Source organism: Giardia intestinalis, chromosome 4 (assembly GCF_000002435.2).
Source record: "Giardia intestinalis strain WB C6 chromosome 4, whole genome shotgun sequence".
Lineage (NCBI taxonomy): Eukaryota > Fornicata > Diplomonadida > Hexamitidae > Giardia > Giardia duodenalis.
Genome location: NC_051859.1, coordinates 478,320 through 497,004, shown reverse-complemented (window position 1 = coordinate 497,004; position 18,685 = coordinate 478,320). Strand labels below are relative to the sequence as shown.

At 47.5% G+C, this 18,685-nt stretch overlaps 8 protein-coding genes across 8 annotated transcripts; 4 read left to right on the top strand and 4 right to left on the bottom strand.

Moving 5' to 3' along the window:
* Positions 1-137: 137 nt before the first annotated feature.
* GL50803_0016500 (WD-repeat protein) lies at positions 138-2,288 on the top strand (the record flags this gene model as incomplete). The annotated part of the gene is made up of 1 exon (XM_001708246.1): positions 138-2,288. One exon carries the CDS (start codon positions 138-140, stop codon positions 2,286-2,288), a length of 2,151 nt encoding a protein of 716 aa, XP_001708298.1.
* Positions 2,289-2,316: 28 nt separating this feature from the next.
* Positions 2,317-3,636, top strand: GL50803_0094224 (uncharacterized protein; the record flags this gene model as incomplete). Its single annotated transcript, XM_001708247.2, has 1 exon — positions 2,317-3,636. One exon carries the CDS (start codon positions 2,317-2,319, stop codon positions 3,634-3,636), a length of 1,320 nt encoding a protein of 439 aa, XP_001708299.2.
* Positions 3,637-3,654: 18 nt separating this feature from the next.
* On the bottom strand, positions 3,655-5,280 carry GL50803_0016498 (Nucleolar GTPase; the record flags this gene model as incomplete). The annotated part of the gene is made up of 1 exon (XM_001708248.1): positions 3,655-5,280. The coding sequence occupies one exon, from the start codon at positions 5,278-5,280 to the stop codon at positions 3,655-3,657; it is 1,626 nt and encodes a 541-aa protein (XP_001708300.1).
* A 75-nt stretch (positions 5,281-5,355) lies between these two features.
* GL50803_00114912 (uncharacterized protein) lies at positions 5,356-9,114 on the top strand (the record flags this gene model as incomplete). Its single annotated transcript, XM_038045677.1, has 1 exon — positions 5,356-9,114. The coding sequence occupies one exon, from the start codon at positions 5,356-5,358 to the stop codon at positions 9,112-9,114; it is 3,759 nt and encodes a 1,252-aa protein (XP_037901921.1).
* A 14-nt stretch (positions 9,115-9,128) lies between these two features.
* GL50803_0016508 (Kinase, NEK) lies at positions 9,129-12,569 on the bottom strand (the record flags this gene model as incomplete). Its single annotated transcript, XM_001708250.1, has 1 exon — positions 9,129-12,569. One exon carries the CDS (start codon positions 12,567-12,569, stop codon positions 9,129-9,131), a length of 3,441 nt encoding a protein of 1,146 aa, XP_001708302.1.
* An 88-nt stretch (positions 12,570-12,657) lies between these two features.
* On the bottom strand, positions 12,658-15,285 carry GL50803_0016507 (uncharacterized protein; the record flags this gene model as incomplete). The annotated part of the gene is made up of 1 exon (XM_001708251.1): positions 12,658-15,285. One exon carries the CDS (start codon positions 15,283-15,285, stop codon positions 12,658-12,660), a length of 2,628 nt encoding a protein of 875 aa, XP_001708303.1.
* A 160-nt stretch (positions 15,286-15,445) lies between these two features.
* GL50803_004405 (Kinase, TTK) lies at positions 15,446-17,500 on the top strand (the record flags this gene model as incomplete). Its single annotated transcript, XM_001708252.1, has 1 exon — positions 15,446-17,500. One exon carries the CDS (start codon positions 15,446-15,448, stop codon positions 17,498-17,500), a length of 2,055 nt encoding a protein of 684 aa, XP_001708304.1.
* Positions 17,501-17,526: 26 nt separating this feature from the next.
* On the bottom strand, positions 17,527-18,645 carry GL50803_0016506 (uncharacterized protein; the record flags this gene model as incomplete). The annotated part of the gene is made up of 1 exon (XM_038045872.1): positions 17,527-18,645. One exon carries the CDS (start codon positions 18,643-18,645, stop codon positions 17,527-17,529), a length of 1,119 nt encoding a protein of 372 aa, XP_037901920.1.
* Between the last annotated feature and the right edge of the window lie 40 nt (positions 18,646-18,685).

The window sequence follows — 18,685 nt, the reverse complement described above, 5'->3', positions numbered from 1 at the left end:
AGTCAACCATACATGGCTGCAGATCTCGTTGTGCGTAGCCTACAACTATTCCTAATTAACGCAGTTGTTCAACACGAGTACTCGCATAGCGTCTCAGTAGCCCTCACAGCTGAAAAACTTAAAATTATTGTGAAGTGATGGATGTCTCTCAGCGCTACGAGCTTCCTCCAGAAATAGCGCGGATTCTAGGGACTAATTACGATGCTGATGATATCCCCATGCCAGAAGAGCTGCGGGGCCAGGAGGCTCTACCAGACTCTTTGGATTTTGGTGTCGACGAGGACTTTGACACCATTAGCTTAGAAGTCACGAAAAAGCGTGTCCGTGAACTGGAGAAGAGCAGACCTGGGCACGTAGATACTGTGTTACCTAAGGCAGACTTGAACACATCCAGCATTGAAGACTATGTCCGTAATTTTTTGGCGCAAGCCTCACTGGTGAAGACCCTTGAATGCTTTCAGAGTGAGTGGCTCGAGGTTAATGCTCAAGGGAATCTTCCTGCCACATCCCAGTTTGTGGCATCTATTCCAGACGCTCTTGTCGAAAACAGAAACTTACACAAGAAAATCTCTGATCTAGAACAAATCAACGCGCACTTGAAAAACAGCGCCGAGAAGGCGCGGGATCAATACGAGCTCCTTCGAAAGGACAGAGATTTCCACAAATCAAAACACAGGCGTGCCTACCAAGAGAAAATGGTTCTCCTCAATGATCTACGGCGCTTGCGGGACCATTGTGCCCTTTATGAGCCTCTCATCCGTGACCTTACTGAGAGGCACGACTCCATACATCGGGCAAAGCAGATGGTTGCTCTTCAACGCGATAAACTTGAATCTAGAGTCAATGCACTGGAGGAAACAATTAATGCTATGCGTGGGGATAGCGCCTATGATGTGGACGAACTGATTCGTGTGTTCACAAAGGTTCAGAGTGGATTGAAATTTGGGAAGATTATTGGAGCAGACGGCAAAAAGGTAGAAGTCCAGTCCATCATTAAGACGCAACCAGTGCCGAAAACCAAGGGGACATATCAGGATTTAAGCAATCCAGGTCATTTCACGAAGTTGACTGGTCAATCAAGTTCTAAGATGGATGCCAGTTTGATAAAAACTATCAAGTCCAAAGCATTTCCGAGTGACGCTCAGCTAGCTAGATTGAACCCGCTCATTCAGAACAAGCTAGAGTTATCAGACTTTGAAACCGTTGCTGACTCTAGACTAACTCTAAATACAATCCTAACCATCAACGCTCACGAAAGCACTGTCTCATCCGTGGACTTTCATCAGAATAGGCAGGTCATGGCAACTAGTAGTATCGATGGAAGCTGGAAGGTGTTCAGTAACCACGACGCACAAACAGCTCCAGGGCAGCTAATCTTAAGCGGTTCTGGCCATACAGATTTTGTAACATCCGCCCGCTTTTGCCCTGTAATTAATGGGCAGACACTGCTTACCACAACATCAGCGGATACTACCTGCAAACTTTGGAACATCGCCACTCAGCAACAGGTCCTCGAATTAGCAGAACACTCTAGTATAATATGGGATTGTTGCTGGCATTGCACGGGAACTTCTGTGGTTACGTGTTCACAGGATACCACTATTAAGATCTGGGACATCACCACCACTCTAGGCATGTTAGCTGACGAAAAGGGCTCCATCTTAAACGTGGGCGTTGAGGACACAGATGATACCTTAGGAGCCGGTAACATGACAAGTATGACGGGAGGCTTCAGTATGATAAGTGGTGCTCAGCAAGCGCCCCAAAAGAAAACTAAGCCAGGGTTGGGCTACTGCATTGGAAGTCTCCGTGGACATATGGGACCTGTGCTATCTGTTAGCTACGAGCCATTTGGCAATTTAGTGCTCTCTAGTTCTATTGACAAGAAGATTAAGGTGTGGGACCCGCGTACACTTACATGTGTGCGTAGCTATAGCTTCAATATCACAAACGCATGCAAATCATGCTGGTCTTTGGACTCTGGTAAAATTGCAATGGGAGACGTGGACGGCCACGTAGTTGTATATGACATGCGTGCGATGCAACCACTTGTACAGCTGGACCTGGGCCAGAAAGCGGGAGTAACTGCTCTTTGTTTTGACAGGAGCAGCGATGGCGTTATCGCCGCGTGTTCAGACTCGGTCCTACGAATTCTCGGAGTAACTAAGGGAAAGGTGCATACTACAGTCAAAACAAATGGAGTTGTAGAGTCCATTCAGTTCTCCCGCAATAGCGCAGTCTGCGTAACAGGTAACGACTCTGGCGAGGTCAATGTGTGGGGAGTATAATAAACTACTCTTTACTTTAAATGAAGGAATGTTTGCAGTTATCTTTGGATATATTCTCCCGTTCCTAGCCCTGTGCTCTCTCTATTTCTATACAACACACTTTACTCGCAGATATACAATCCGATTCATAGAGTGGTCCAGCAGAAAGCAGCAGCCGTTTGTGAGGGCTGTGCAGCGCATTCGCCTGACAATTCCGCCAACGGCCAGAGGCCCAGCGGACTACGCTGTTCTATCCTACACTCTTGGTGTTCCTGACGTTAAGTATCAGCGTCGGAGCCTTCCGCCACAGCTTTTCGATGGTCTGGGAAGCGTTTCAATGGATCAGGTTCTCGTACCTGATGCGCAATCCAATATATTGATATGTACACCCATGGCTGCGTCTGCACGTGCGCCCTGTGTCAAGAGGCTTGTCTCGGCCGCAACAGCAGAAGGACACAACTGCTACGTCTTGATTTCTCGAGGATACGGTGGAACCATTTTGGACAGCGACGCACAGGAACAGTACCTGGACGAGTATCTAAACATCCAGGACATTTACGAGGCGGTCTATGACCTCTCGCAAAACTCAGATCTACCAATTCACCTGGTGGGATTTTCCTTGGGGGGCATGAGGATTTGCCACTTTATTGGCGACCTGGTTCTTAAAGCAGGTCTGGTGAGCGGCTCTCAGGAGGGAGTGGATCATGATGCCTCTACTCTCTACGAACAGTATTTCACAAGACTTAATCTGGTCCAGATGGCTTCAAAGGATAAAAAGTTAGTAACTAAGATTTACAAGGCTATAACGAGCGTGGCTATTTTGTTTGCAAATCTAGATAAACGGCAGGCTTATCTTAAAAATCTGAAGACACATATCTCCATCGGGTCCTACCAGCGTGAGTATATTGCAAAAAACAAGGACGCCCTGGAGGTGTATGCACAAAGGACAGGCAGAGAGATAGATTTTGACTCGATCCTTCAGAACCAGGCACTTCGGACCATGCAGGATTTTGATCGAGAGGTATTTGCACGGTTAGTTGTCCCATCCCAGTCTCTTGACGACTACTACGATCTTATCTTCCCTTCTGCTGTTTGCTTGGAGGCCGTTGCGATTCTAAGTCGAACCACGCCCATCCTTTTCTTGGGTGCCTACGATGACACAGTCACGGGGCCATTGCTGCCGATCCTTGCACACATGACAGACAGTTATCAAGGGAAAGCAAACCTATTCACACGATCCAGTGCCAGGAACCAGATTGTCGCGATACAGTACCGCCAGGGAGAGCACCTGGGGATCATTGGAGCAAACGGGAAGGATGCGGCTAGTCTCGTACTAATCCATTGGTTTGCACAGTTTCTGAGCTACTAATTTACCTCAGTGAATAGACTACCGTAAAACGGCATAGTTTCCAAGGTCTTCCTCAGCGGTCCCAACAATGCCCGTGCTCAACGCAAAAAGGGCGTCGATGTCGAGCTCAGGTGCTAGTTCTGTCAAGATGCGATTTCCCTCCCCAACACCCAGCTCATTCATACGCTGGATACCAGCTTGCCGCTCGGAGCGGAGAGCCTCTTCTTTAGCAAGCTCGTCCTGGGTGGGCGGTGCCTTGTAAAATGGAACTGTGCCCCTGTTCCAGTCACGAATACAATTCCGCGCAGCCCAGTCCAAGTCAGGGATGCCACCAGGCAGAAGCTTACCTTTCTTACGCGCAACACAAACCAGGAGCTCTCGAGTAAGCTCAGCAAGTAGGCGCTCCCTTGCAGAGAGGCCCTGGTTGTCACCAAATGCTATCTCATCACTTACTGGTTGTGAGAGAAGTTCGTCTGCCCTTCTGAGACAATCAGCAACGGGAGCGCTCGACTCGGCACGCTTGAGAACGTCGTCAAACACATTAAAGGCCCGAAACACTGCAGCATAATCCTTCATCATGCTGAGCATCCTGGTGCACTCTCCTATGGGATCTACAAGCTTCTCCTCACGTAAAATAACACTCCTTCCCTCATTAAGAACAACACCGGGCGAGTCGAGAATCCGCAGCCTTAGGTCTATGTGTATTTCCGAAATCTTCTTTGTGTATCCAGGAATTGGGGCCACTCCGACGGCGTTCCGAGATGACAAGGAGTTAATAATAGACGACTTTCCTACGTTTGGAATGCCTACTACAGCAGCAACAATCTTAGTTCGCATCGCGGCATCTTTAGCCTCAGGAGTGCTAGCAGCCGCCTTCCGGGCATCGATCTTATGAAGTAGGTGTTTAAGCTCGCTAGCACCGATGATGGCTCGGGGATCATGGAGCGCTCGGCTAAGACGATCCTCAGCGTGCTTGTTGCCTGTCTCTCCATCAACGAACTTAGACAAGTTAACCTCATGACCTTTATGAACGTGTGTTGAACTCTTGAATGCAATGCATGGGACGGCGTGGTTTTTAAAGTAAGCTAACCACGCACGAGCCACTTGTTGAGGGACTAGATCCACTTTATTCATGACAAGCACGAATGGCTTCCGCTTCTCAGCACAGATGTCCTCTATCTCCGGACAGCGTGTGCCTTTGGGGTCTCTGGCGTCAATGACCTCCATTATAACGTCTGCTTGTTCGATTACTTGCTGAAGTTCTTGCTTAAATGCACCCCGTCGAATAGACTTCTCACTGAGATCAGTAGCGTCGCGCGTTGCATCGTAAAGGCTTGCATATGCATTGGAGATCCCAGACGGTGCACTGGCGAGATCTTGCTGGAGTTGCTGAGCAGACACGTAGGCAGCGGCCTGTTGGCGCATTCGGGCATCCAGTTCTTCCTTGGTCGGTATATGTTGGTCACTGCCAAGGATAGCCTCAAGCATCTGCTTCTTGAATGGATAGAGATTAGGAATTCCGGGATCACGTTTGGTTCGGTTGCTCCGGGCCATTTCCCGCTCCTTCTTCCTTGCTCGCTCCGCCCTCTCCTTCGCCTTCTTAAGCCGGTGGTGTTTTTCCCTGAGGGTAAGCCTGTGGCTCATCTCCTTGCGTTTGCTTGGCATCAAGATATAATAATTAATTGATCCTTCAAAAACTGCTGCCCTAAAATTTTTCCTTTAAGACTTAAGGTCTGGAAAATGAGTAAGGTTTACTCAGAGCGGCGCGAACCATGGCAGGATGATCCGCTACTTTTCTTTCCAAACGTGGACGATTTCAAACCTCAGGCGTTGAAAGCTATTCGACAAATCTGCGACACAAAACAGTTGGCTACTTTTTCGCTTGGGTCTACTATAACCCTTGCTGACCTAGGAGAGAGCAAAGTGCATCCTTCCAGCAATTTGCGTGGAGCTTCGGCAAAGCGGCGTGCCCCGGAAGAGGGTCTGATTCAGCTATCCCTTGCAAAGGCAAAGCAGGCTATCTCGCATATAAAGAATACAACAGACACTCGGTTACCGTCAAGGTCTCTTGCAGACACTGAGATAATTGATCTGATCTGGCTGGAAATCATGGGGGGAGACGACGCGCGACATCACTTGCGTGCAGGTACCAACGGGGTGTTGTCAGACGCAAACAAGCAAACAGGGCACTTCTCCTTTTATGAGCTAGTGACAAAGGAAGAGATTGCCCCTGCATTGTCGTCCGGAGTTCCTTTTGCGCTGGCTCTCAAGCACTTCGACCACATAACGACCACAAAGAGTGAGTTGTACTTGGAAGTAATTAATCACAACCCTCGTAATAGCACAGAAAGATATGTTAATTGGGAGAAGTGTATGAGAGTCTTTGGCCTTCTCCCTACTTTTAACATTGATTTACTTTTCAAAGGTCGTGAGCTAGCCAGTGGTTCAGACGTTCAACTACTTTTCGATGTCCTCCACGAATTTCATCGGGCAGCTACCGGGACTGGCTTGGTCCTCACTCACACCTGCCTAGAACTTGCTCTACTGGATGAGCTCTGCAAAGCTTCAATGTCAACACCACTCAGCATCAAGCAACTGAATAATTTATATGCAAATTCCCGGTCTATGGCGTGTGCTAATCTTCCTCAAAAAGCAGTCCTAGTCTCCACACGCAATGTCACACCAACTGCCCAGAGCACTCCATCTCAGCCTAACACACGAAGTCAATCTTTTTGCAACCCTGTTTGCAGAGGCTCGGTGACAATGGATGATGTGAAAAGCATGTTGACACCGTCAACTCCTTCTAAGAAAGATTACCACAAAGATAACTTGGCGTTGATTAACGATTTGTCCAAAAGGAACAGGGAACAAAAAGAGATGGACCGCGAGTCCCTCCTCCGGCGCGTAAGCAACACAGCCTACAGTTCGATTTTATCGGCTCCTGGAACACCACGGTCAGACCGCTCACTATCTGCCCGGACTCCAAGTACCAAACGACCCACATCAACTCCCAACAGGAGCAAAACTCTAAGTGAGACAGCCATAAGAACAGTCCTCAAAAGGCTCCAACCCGACGACCTTCCACCAACTGTCCGCAACAAGCTCTCATTGGATGCTCTACGCCGTCTTGAACGCAGTGGAGTCATAACATATGAAAATCTGCTCGAAGCATTCAATGCGAACAAGCATCAGTTACACTCGTTTCTCACTGCATTCACCGATGCAACTAGCTTCTCGATAGATTCGCTGGCACGAGACTCCATAGGTAGCGCCGATACTAGCTTTACAGTGGGCTGCCTTGGCCAAACCCTAGCCTTTGGAACAACTGCATCTGTATCTACATCAAGAGGAGTTGTCACGCAAGCAGATCTCGTCCTTTTTAGCAAACAATATAGGAAGATACTTTTTGATGTTCTGTCTTTCGATTCTTCTGGATTGGGTTTTTCTTCTCAGGATATTGAGGCGAAGATGAAAGCACATGCATCCTTTTTGGAGTCTGCTGCTAAAGACAAGGAGAGCAGGCTTCTCAATGAGCAGGTAAAGCAGCTGCAATCGATTCTTCAGTTGTCGGCAAGTGTAGCAAGCACGTACAACATAACGCGACAAAATCTTCTTTTGAAGGCGACATTTATCATTGAGAACTGGCTTCGCGGGAGCGGTTGTATTCCGCCCTCAGAAGTCTCTGTTGAGTCGCCAATCTATGATCCTTATCGTAATGGAATAGCAGTCATACAAATCTTCAATCTCGTTTATCACAAGAGCGACTTTTTCCGAGAAATGCGGATGAGACTAAGCCTCACTGACGATCTCTATGCATGCTACTCTACTGTTGGCCGAGTGACACGCCAGACTGAGAAGTCTAGTGACGCTGTGAGGCCGCGCTCTAACTCTCTGCGTGCATCTATTTCTTCAGAAAGTGCGAGAGGTATTGGAACCCAGGATATAGCTACTGGGGACTACGGCCTCCAGCTAGCTCAAACCAAGGACCAAGGTCTGCTGTTTCCGCGACATCAGGCTCCAATCAATATTTCTGATTGTATACACAACAATAATACTCTTCTGAGAAAGCTAGCTGCTACTGAGTCTGTTCCATCCGGTCTGCTTCCAACAGCAGATGCACTTGTCCAAGGAGACTTTAGCTCTCTTCAGTTCCTTCTCCTCCTGCTCTACCTATTTGATGCCCTTCGGCAAATTTTCGAATCAAGGAGAGAGGTAGCCAAAAGATCTACCAACGGTTTATCTATTGACGATCTTTGTCTTCAGGAATTTAGCGCCCTTCTTTCGGAGATAGTAGACCTGTATGGACCGAAGACAGACCAGTTACTCCAAGCACAACGCGGGCCAAAACCTATCCCACGAACAAAGGATGAGCTTTCTCGAATCAATGGAATATGCTATAGCGTGCTGCTCTGTCCCAACAGAGCCAGAAAGCTGTTCAGTAGCTTGTCTGGTGTGCAGCCCATTCAAATACCGCAGGCGCTGGCTCCTTCTAAGCGAGCCAGTTCTATAAGCTCTCTCCAGAAAAGCATGAGCATGGCTACAACCAGTAACACCCCCCAAAGCACCAACCTAGCCAATGTTGGAGAAGACGAAAAGGAAATCATATCGTACTTTTCTGCATTGGAAGCAGCCCATATGACAGACTATACTAAGCAAGCTGAGCAATACAAGAAGCTAGAAAATGCCTTGAGTAATTGGCTGTATTCACTGGATTGTTTACCCGAGCCATACATGAAGATAGTAGACATTGCATACTTTCTTAGGGATGGAGTTGGACTGTGTAAGATAGTGAGCGAAATCTTTAAACTAACTTTAACGCCGATTGATCCATGCCCAAAATCGGCGAACATCCAACTTGGGAACATCAAGCGTGCGTTGAAATTCGCAAGAGATAGCTATCAGTATAGATCTGTGCCTATCCCGTTTATTGATGCATTCGAGGAAACTGCTGTGAGTATCCAACGGGCAGAGGTGGGAGCGGTGCTAATTCTAATGCGTGAGCTTTATAGGGTCTTTTCTATATTGCGCAGAGAAACCAGTATTGGTGGTAGAGCTATGGCTTCTATCGGCGTCTCCTCTACTGGGGTTGCATATAAGTTGAAGGCTAGCAGAAGATCTCCAAGTCTTTCAGCAAGCTTATCCGCATCTCCTGGAAGCTTTCAGCGAAGCTTGTGTACTAGAGAAGCAGAGCCTTCAAATAGTAAGATACTACAACTAGTATATGCGATAGATAACATTGAGACGTATGCGGATTCAACCCCTTTAGAGTCAGATAAATCAGTATACATCTCAGACTGTCTTGTTCGTGCCCCAGAAGAGATGCACGCCTGGAAGCTTCCCAGTGTGGCCTACCCGCTGGTCAGCATGCAACCAACAATGGTATGCCTGCCATATTCTGTGAAAGGAGAGGACTTTGTGTCACTTCCACAGAACTTGACAGAGAATGTGGAGCCAGATGAGGAGGTGCCCATAGTAGTAACAGCAGCTTTGGACAAATAGAGGCTGGTGCCACTCTACGTTTGTAGGCTGCACATGTAATGGTTCAGTAGGACGTCTTTTACGGGACCTTCTTTGCAGTAATCTATAGCCAACGACTGATAGTTATCACACATACTAAACTCTCCTCCAACTAGTAGCTTCACACACTCCAACTGATCTGCATCCACGGCGTGCAGCAGAGCTGTCCATCCATTTCTATCTTTTATTCCTAATTCATAGCACATCAAAGCCTTGACTATGTTAATATGGCCATAGCGAGCGGCAAACATCATCGCTGTATTCCCCACGTGATCCTGCATCCTGGCTTCTGAAGTTGACAAAAGGGGGACCACGTTTTCCTTTCCAGAAACTGCGGCATTCATGAGCGCTGTCCAACCAGAGTTGTCTTGCATTCCTGCTTCGCGTCCGACTAGCAATCTTACAGAATGGGCTAGCCCTTTCTCTGCACAGAGCATGAGACATGTTCTCCCCCTTTCTGTTTGAATGGCAGCTTGTCGCGATATCAGTCTATTTATCTCCCGCAAATCCTCTTTCAGAGCAGCTGTCATCATTTCTGTATAAGTTTCTGACTGCTTTGTGAGAATTGTACAGTTGGTCCGGAAATCGCTTCTCTGTCTTAGAGTGGGCTTTACATGCCCGCTCAATAGAGAGTTCAACCGTAAGGTGGGTGTAGATAACACTGACTTTGTAAGTCTCTTGTCTGCACTTTCAGGTCTACTAACGACTCTACTACTTGCTGCACTATCAGATTTATAGAAGGATCCGCCAACAAAGGAGCTCTTTACAGAGAGGGAGAGAGATGACGCCTTTTCCATAGAAGACACATAAGATGCTGAATCTCCCGTCTCCTTTTTCCGGTGTGTGTCCGAACGAGTTACTGCAGTTTCGCTTTTGTACAGATCTGAAAGGTGTAGTCTGTCCCTTTCTATCGATGTGTTGCTTGGTTCTGTTCCCTGTTTGGATGTAGTTCCAAAGGGTCTATAGGGTGTCATAGGCCCGACTGAACCACCGTGTGGAGAGTTCCGAATAGATCCACAGGGAGTACAGTGACTCATTTTGGATTGTGAAAGTCGGAGGGACCTATCCCTTTGTTCACAAGCTTCTGTTTCTGCATTTAGCAAGAGCATAGCAATGTCTCCGTGCATGCGCTCTGCAGCTATTGTTAGCGCTGTTTGCCTATGCCTATTCTTCATGCCAGTCTCATAGCGAGCAAGCACCTTACAGCACTCGTAATGCCCGTAGCGAGCAGCGTACATGAGAGCGGTGTAACCAGCGTCTGTATACATCTCTGCTTCTCGTGGGGCCAAGACTCTGCATACGTTTGCGTGCCCGCGGTATGCAGCGCACATAAGCGCTGTCCATCCGTTTCTCCGGGTAAATCTTCCTTCTTCAGTCACAAGATATTCGCAGCATAGAGAGTGGCCAAACCAGGCCGCCCTCATGAGGGCTGTCCACAAATCCTTGTCCTGGATTCCTCCCTCAACCTTAACCAGCAGAGAGACGACACTGTGGTGACCAAGCTCAGCAGCTATCATGAGGGCGGTCTTCCCGCTACGCTTTTTCATCCCAGCTTCCTTGAGGAGCAACTGAACGGCCTCTGTGTGTCCTTGTTGCGCAGCAAACATCAGAGCAGTTTTTCCTGATGGGCACCGCCTACGAAGGTCGCTCTTCCGGTTCTCTTTGATAAGGTCTATGTCGTTCTTAAGGGCTGCAATCATGAGTATTGTAAAGGGTTCCTCCTCTTTCTTCCCACTAATAAGGTTGTCGAAGTCACAAACAACATTATTCTCGTTGCTGCTCTCCGACTGTGTGCATGAATCGCTTGTTGTGCTGAGATTTGTGGTACACAGAGCCTCGAACTCATCCGGAAATAAATCACTCGACTCCTCCTGATCATCCGGTTCGGTGAGATACGCCTTTTGGCCAACATTATTCCAGCCATTGATCCTTGAATTCCGTTCTATAAACAAGTGCTTAAGCTCTCTTGAAGGAAAATCAGAAGCATCTGGTTCTGTGATGGGACAGAGCATCAATGACTCTGACTGTCTCATGTTATCCAGAAATTGTTCCGAAGAAGCCTCCTCCTTGAGGTCTGAGATACTAATTCGTTTTGTCGTTCGGAGCTGGTCTTGAGGTACAGTATACAGAACCAGTTTGCCTCGGGCTACCATTTCATCTCGAGAGCTCGTCAAAAATTTGACTATTAGTGGATGTCGACAGAGTGTGTCTAACGTCACGCGTGTTTTTATATTTTGATTTAGACAAAGATTTATCATCATCTGGAGATTTCGAGAGTAAGCGGGATTCGTTGGGGCTCTCTTTCCAGTAAGCACGTGTTGAACAAACTGCTCAAAGTTATATTGAGCATGTGACGTCTCAGTGAGCATGCTCTCAAAACTAGTATCCTTGTTCATAGAGGCTGTGGCAAAGCTGATAGACGGGAGAATAGCCATAGATGCTAAAGAGGTGTGGGGAACAGTAGGGATTGATCGAGGAGTATCCTGACTATCCACCAGGGTGATATCGGGGCAATCATCATGGACCCCCTTGCTTTTAGCGTTGCAATTAAGCTCTAACAGTGCACTTGGACGTTCTGAGATGAAGTACTGTGTGTGATCACTTATGGCACCATTATATTTAGCAAATGATTCTGATGCTTCATCACACCTTTTGTTATAGGGCGGATTGGTCACGGAAGAAATAGTGCTGACCCCTTCCAAAAACGGATTTGAGCCGTTGCAGCCCTCAAATAACAAGCACCCAAGCATCCACATGTCAGAGACAGGAAGTATTCCTTGGCCTTGGAACACTTCTGGGGGCAAGACAAGCGTCAGTCTTTGACCGTAGTCTGCAAAGTTCTGGACACAGCTAGCATGGGTTACACTAGTTCCATGCAGCTTCTTCTGCACCCGCTCTATTAACCCCGTAATGCTTTCTCTAGTGCTCTGCTCTTCCTTCTCATATTTCAGCAAAAATGGTAGGAAGAGCCCCAAGCGTAGGATCCCCGTGCTTTGATCAATAAAACAGTTAGAAGGGTGTATATTTGCATGTTGAAAGGACTTATCCTGTTCTAGCAGCGCATTGAGGGCGACTGTTATTTGGGCTACAGTGTTCCAGAGGACAGGCTCGGGAACCGCTAGGCCCGCCTTCTTGTAAGACTCATATATGTCTGCAAGGGTCACCGTTCCATACTGCTCCATTACGATTGTTATTCGCTGCTTGTTCTTATTCTCAACAATCTTGTAAATCCGCATAAGGTTGTTGCAATTGCAGCGCCGATATAGTTCGACATACTCCCGAAAGCGGTGCTGCTCATCAGAGGATAACTTCCGCATGTCGATCGTCTCCGCAAGGAAATTCTGTTTAGTGTCACGTGAAGTAACCCTATGGGTGCTAGAAAATGGAGTTTGTGATACCAGCGACACAACATGGTAGTCCGCCAGCCAGAGTCGCATGTGCAGCCTTGTCAGTAAGGACGAGTCAACACGAATTTACTGGCTTGCTTTGTTTTTTGTTTCCCAACATAGATACTGAGAATAGAGCTTAGACTGTGTCGCTCTTTATTTCACTGGACTCATGGGAGAGCAGGCCTATCTCGGTTTCTATGTTGTTTCCCGCCATCTTTTTCTTCTTTGGTGTCATCTTGGCGATGCACTTCTTAATGAGGTCAGGGCGCTTTGAGGCAATGATAATAAACACAAAGAGGGCTATAGTGCAAAGAAATATGAGGAGAAGCAAGTAGTGCGCAAAGTGCATGCTATGATCTTCTGGAGGAGGAATGTATGAGTCCCAAGCGTGGACGTCTGTGCGCATCTGGCACTCCCATAGCTTAGTTCTTTCATACGCAAGTGGATCGAGATAAAAGCCCACCTTGCAGTCGTAAAAGACGCAGCTGTTGTTACAGTTAAAGGCCCCACGAGTGGAGTCATCTAGATATGGGCAAGCACCAGCGCTCGCTGTTTCGTTGCCTGAAAAATGGTACAGCGATGTGGGGACATTGGTGCAGTTACTAGTGCGACTGGCTTCCTCTATTGATCGCATGAGGACATACACATCCTCAGCAAAGGTGTCGATGCCTTCAAGCCCTTGCCAGTTCTCAACTGTGGGGTAGATAGGAAGAACAGCGTGCACCGGAACCGGTGTGTACTCGAGGGGCGTATAGCTCTTCCAGTCGTGCGTCTTGATATCCCAGCTGAAGAGCTGATGGAACGCAAATCTGGCATACGCGTCCGTTGGTATGCGGAGCTTTGTGAGCACGTCCATGTTGTCTAGACCGTCCTCTGGAGGATTCATGATAAGTTCCTCAACTGCGAACTGCAGAGATTGTGAATCCTCAACTGTGCCTCCCGAGAACGACGCCACATCGTATGGATCATCACTGTACTCTGATAGTCCTGTGGTCCCACCAAGTCCGATAGCAAGGCACCTCTTGGCTTCAAGAAGATGTTTGGCAAATGTCGCACACGTGGACCCGCAGGTTCCGTCTGTCACTATAGCAACCCTATCAGGAGATAGGTCTAAACCTCTAAACTTATAGAAGCGCAGCAATGACTGCTGAAGATCCGGTTCAAGATCGTCATCAAAGGCAAATCGCTGGCTGAATCTTGCTGTGCGGCGTCCGTTATAAACGAGCTCATCGATCTCCGGATACGTCTCCTGGTTCTTAAAGTACCAGTCAGTTGTATCTGTGGCGCTGTCTCCAATGGTCATGTTAGCCCCAGACCACGGGTCAGTGCGATGCATGAGAGTGAACCAGGACTTTGCCTTGACAAGTGCGTCCATAATCCGGTTGGCCCTGATATTGTATGCTCCGTAGATGGGATAGTTGCTAGGGAACAGCGCACGACCAAGAAGATGGCCCATGGTGACGATGCCTCCACCGTTCCCATTCAGAACGACCATCAGCTGAGAGATGGGACGTTCGCGGAGAATATCCAGAGCATCGACGATGTTGTTAATGGTGGTTGCCATATCCATCGGACTGAAGGAGTAAACAGCAAGGATGTACACATTATCCTGGTTAGAAATAGTGCTCTTTGATGTATACTTGTAAAGTGAGAACATATCGTCACCCTTGATATATTCATACTCTGACTCGGATCTCTGCGAACTGTTATAGCTAAAGTGCGCCAATGAAGTGTGAGAGTATTTCGAGTATTGTATGCCTGACCTGGATACTTCCTCGTCCATAAATCGGGCATATGCCTTGTAGTCGCTGGGGTGGCTAAGCCCCCTTCCACGCGTAGCACGAAGTATGGCATCACGAACGCCTATCAGGTACCCAGCAGTCTCCTCACTCTGTAACTTCTCAAAAGCAGTAGGCTCAGAAGCATTGTTGTCTCCTGAAAGAGTGTAGGGGGTGCTAAGCGAGATGCAGCGCATGTACGCCCGGACGGCATCATCCTCGGAGTTAAAGATGGTGTCAGAGTAGATTGAGAAGCGAAGAATAACGCTCCTGCCGTCAACAAGAGTGAACACAAGGTTTTCATCACCCTGCTCCGGCAGCCCGAAGACCTTGAGAGACCTAGCATAAAAATCACCTGACAGCAAAGAGTTGAGGCGGCCATGGGACGATTTTGTCGAATAAACATACTTGTCAGCCCACTTGGCCAGGTAAAGAAGCGGCTTCTCATTATTTATTGTTAGTATTTCTGCGCCTATATAATCGGCAAGATTCACCGAAAACATCTGAGTGTATGACTCAGAAATATACCGTACAGATGTGGGAAGATCGGTGAACGTCACCGACCCAGTCTTACTGACATTGAAAGCCAGAGGAAAGGCCAATCGGAAATGACCAAAAAATGACGGCTTGACATATAGGCTATGCGCATCCTTTAAGTCACGGAAAGTCTTGGCCAATGCCTCGTGGTATTCCCAGGCAGTTGCTTTTCCGATGAGCTTGGAATATTTCTCGCGTATGAGAGAAAGACTGGCCTCGGTGTCTGTAGCTAGGTGTTCGTACGGCGCTGGTGGCTTCTTACAAATATCAACGAAGACGTTCATGGGGAGCATGGCTTCAAGAGCCTCCTGTGTCTGATAAAAGACCTCCTCTGTGAGAAGCGGAGCCTCAATGCATCCTCTTGCAGACGAAATGGGGTAGGTCGCCCGCGCGTAAGGCATGCGGCATTCTGCAAGCAAGGTCACCGCGAACGACAACGTAATAAGCATGCCTTTTTTTGTTTTTTGTTTGACCGCGTTTGTTTAGTCGGGCTTATTAAGCTGGCTTACTATGTTCTCGCTTCCCTCTAGCGTGAGAGAATATGAAGCACTCTTCCGAACTACTTTAATAATTACAAGTTGCCATTGATTCTTTCCTTTTGACCAATCTATGTTTGGTGCACCGGGGAGCGTCCCCAAAGACGGAGATCCGCCAGCAGACAGGGGGTATCGGCCAATGAGAGGCTACTTCAACTGGACCCGTGATATTGCAAAGGAGGTCCCAACAACTCCGGATGCTACAGAGGGCGACCAAGAGGAGAGTAGTAGCTCACTTGCCGATACAAAGGCCTGTGTAACTCCTGTAGGACAGAATGAAGTCAGAGGTGTTGCTCATCCTCCAAAGCCGAGCCATTTACAACGACAGCACAGCTCTGTGCAGCACGTGGTCGCACCATTAAAGAAAGAGGCAGAGAATACTGTGATTAAGAAAAGTCCAATCTTTCTAGAAGAACCGCCACAGAAGAAACTCAACTATGCAAGCTACAGCACAAGTAGCAAGAGATCGTCTAATGACCAATCAACCAAAAGGTCTGCATCTCCTCAGACCATCGATACAGCTGCAACTAAAGTTTTAGGGCTTACACAGCAGATGACTATCTTAGATAATAAGGAGTTCCAGTATAACAAAACACTCGGGTCCACAGAGGTAAAGTCAGAAACAAAAGTCGTCGTGGCCACAACACCTCCATCTGAAGTACTTACTCCGCTGGTGCCCACTTCTTCAACGCCCCAATCAGCTGCAGTGCAAAAGAAACCAAGTCAATCTCTTCGCAAGGGAATATTCGGCCAAACAGACATAAACTACAACACTACAATTGATTTTCAATCTGGCGACGCCGCCAATACAAATATCCCTCTTCCCCCCGTTACTGGGCAGGTTTTAGAAAAGCTGCCAACAAAGCAAGTGGTTTACCCTTGTGCGCCGCAGGTACCAGACTTGCAGCCCGTCAACACTGGTTCTCAGCAGTATCGTATTCCAATGGTCAGTCTAACGAGCCAAAATGTAACATACACTACTTCAAACCAACCAACCATGGCAGGCGAGTCTCGAGCGGCCATTACTGCGCCTTCAACCCGTCAGAACTCCGACGGAACAGTCGCGCGCGTCCATGACATCGACGACCCTGATTACACAAAAGCGTTGAAGTTTCTTGAAAAGTATATGAGCTCACTAGCCCTTTTATTCAGAAAGATCCCTGTCCAAATACTTTATATAAATAAGAAGGTCCACCTTGTAATAGAACAGATTGGTGCTGGCGGGTACGGGCATGTCTATAAGGCATTGCAACCCAGCGGGAAGCTCTGCGCCATCAAGCTGCTGTGGAGTCAAAAGGGGAACAATTATAATGAAAAAGAAGAAAAGACCAATTATAAAGCAATGATAGATGAAATAGAGATTATGAAGCGGTTGAAAGGAAAGGGAATATGTCTAGATTTAGTGGACTGTCAAGTAGTTACTAAACACAATCCTTTTCTGCGACGGTATGCCCTGATCGTAATGGAGCTGGGAGACACAGATTTAAGAAGCTTTATGAAGGAATTTAAATCTGTAAAAAGGGACAGAGTTGTTGGACCCCTACACCCTTGCAACTTGCTCCCTGAGAGCAAGATTCTTTCTCTTCTCTATGACATGATAACAGTACTTCACAGGATGCATATGCAGGGTTATATACATTGCGATCTTAAGCCCCAGAACTTCATGTTCTACAAGGGCCGCTTGAGGCTTATTGACTTTGGCATATCCAAAGCAATGCAACAGGACACAACCTGTGCCGTCACAGACACCATAGCTGGCACTCCGAAGTACATGGCTCCGGAGATAATGCTTACCATTGGTAGAACTATGGATAATAAGAAGACAGAACTTCACAGAGTCGCAGATGTCTGGAGCATCGGGTGTATCTTGTTTGAAATGGCTGCTGGATACCACCCGTTGGATAGGTACGTAGATAACCACCCACTGGCACTGCTGAATACTGTGGCCGAAAAGAGGTATGTCATAGAGGCTGACGACCTGCACGTTTCTCCAGAGCTAAGAGAACTTATACTGCTATGCTTAGAGCACTCTCCCAAAGACCGCATAACCATGGAAGGGATATTTGCCCATGCATGTCTAAAGAATCAGTTCTCACAGAATGAAGTCTCTGAGTTCCAACGGTCTTAATTGATTTTCATAGCCAGATATTCTACTCATAAGCTCAGCATAATTTCATGGTTACTTTGGGCCTCACAAGTGCTCACAAGATAGTACCTGGCCACAAATGAATCGTCAAATAGCAAAGTAACTAAGCCATTCTTCGTGTAGCCTAATATCTGTGTTATTTTTCTTTCGTGTGCCACAGCTGCAGGAATAGGAACTTTATGCAACACCGCACTAAGCTTCTTTGTTCGGGCAGAGTGGCATACCTGAAGTACAAAGAGACTGCCAGAGATAGTTCCTATCAGAAAGTGCTCATAGTCTCTGTGGTATGTGGGATCTGGGATCACTTCTGTGAAACATGTAGGAACTTTCAAGCGCTTCAACAACTCCGTCTCTATGTCGCTAGACAGCGACTGTAAATTAAGCTGTGTTATAGTGGAGATCGGGCTATCCAGTGCAATATCTAAACTAGTGGAGTTTGTATCTCCTAGAGCGGCCCTGCTATTCATAGAAACAACCACTGAAAAGGAACCATAGACTATGTACTGCTTTCCGATAACAAACGAGTTTATAGCTGCCCGGACGAGTGTTTCATCGCGGCACTGAAGAGCTCCACCCTGATTGAGGGTGTAAACATTGTCATCGAAGTGAGAAATCTGTGTAATAGGGAGCCCTGGCTCGTAAGTACAATTATGAATCTCCCCTGTTGCTGCATTGATAGTATAAAGTAGTCCATCGTGTGTACCCGCAAAGCACAGCTCTGTTTGGGACCGGAAAGCAAGAGATGAAATGTTTCGATGACCGTTCCCAAAGGGAACTACCCTGTGGGAGACTGTGGGGGTCGTTTTCGCTAAGTTGTCCACGGATGGTACAAACGTTCGAGTCAAGAAAACAAGCTCACTTTCATAGGACCAAAGAGCAACGTACTGCGTGTCGTTGATAAAGCTTCCTGACAAGTAGGCAACACCTCCAGAGGCCACATAGACCGGGAGCGGAAAGGAAAACGTAGGCTCTGCACTGCTAAGGTGTATGTCTGCACAAAGGACCATTCCGTCGTACGTACAGATAAAGAGAGTGGCCAAGTCCTCGGGCCCGCAGAGGAGCTGGCTGTTGGTGATGTCCAACTTAACAGTAAAGGGGATAAGAACGGCTGTACCTTCGTCGTCCATTTTAATTACAACAAGGCACGATGGAAATCCAAACGTCCAA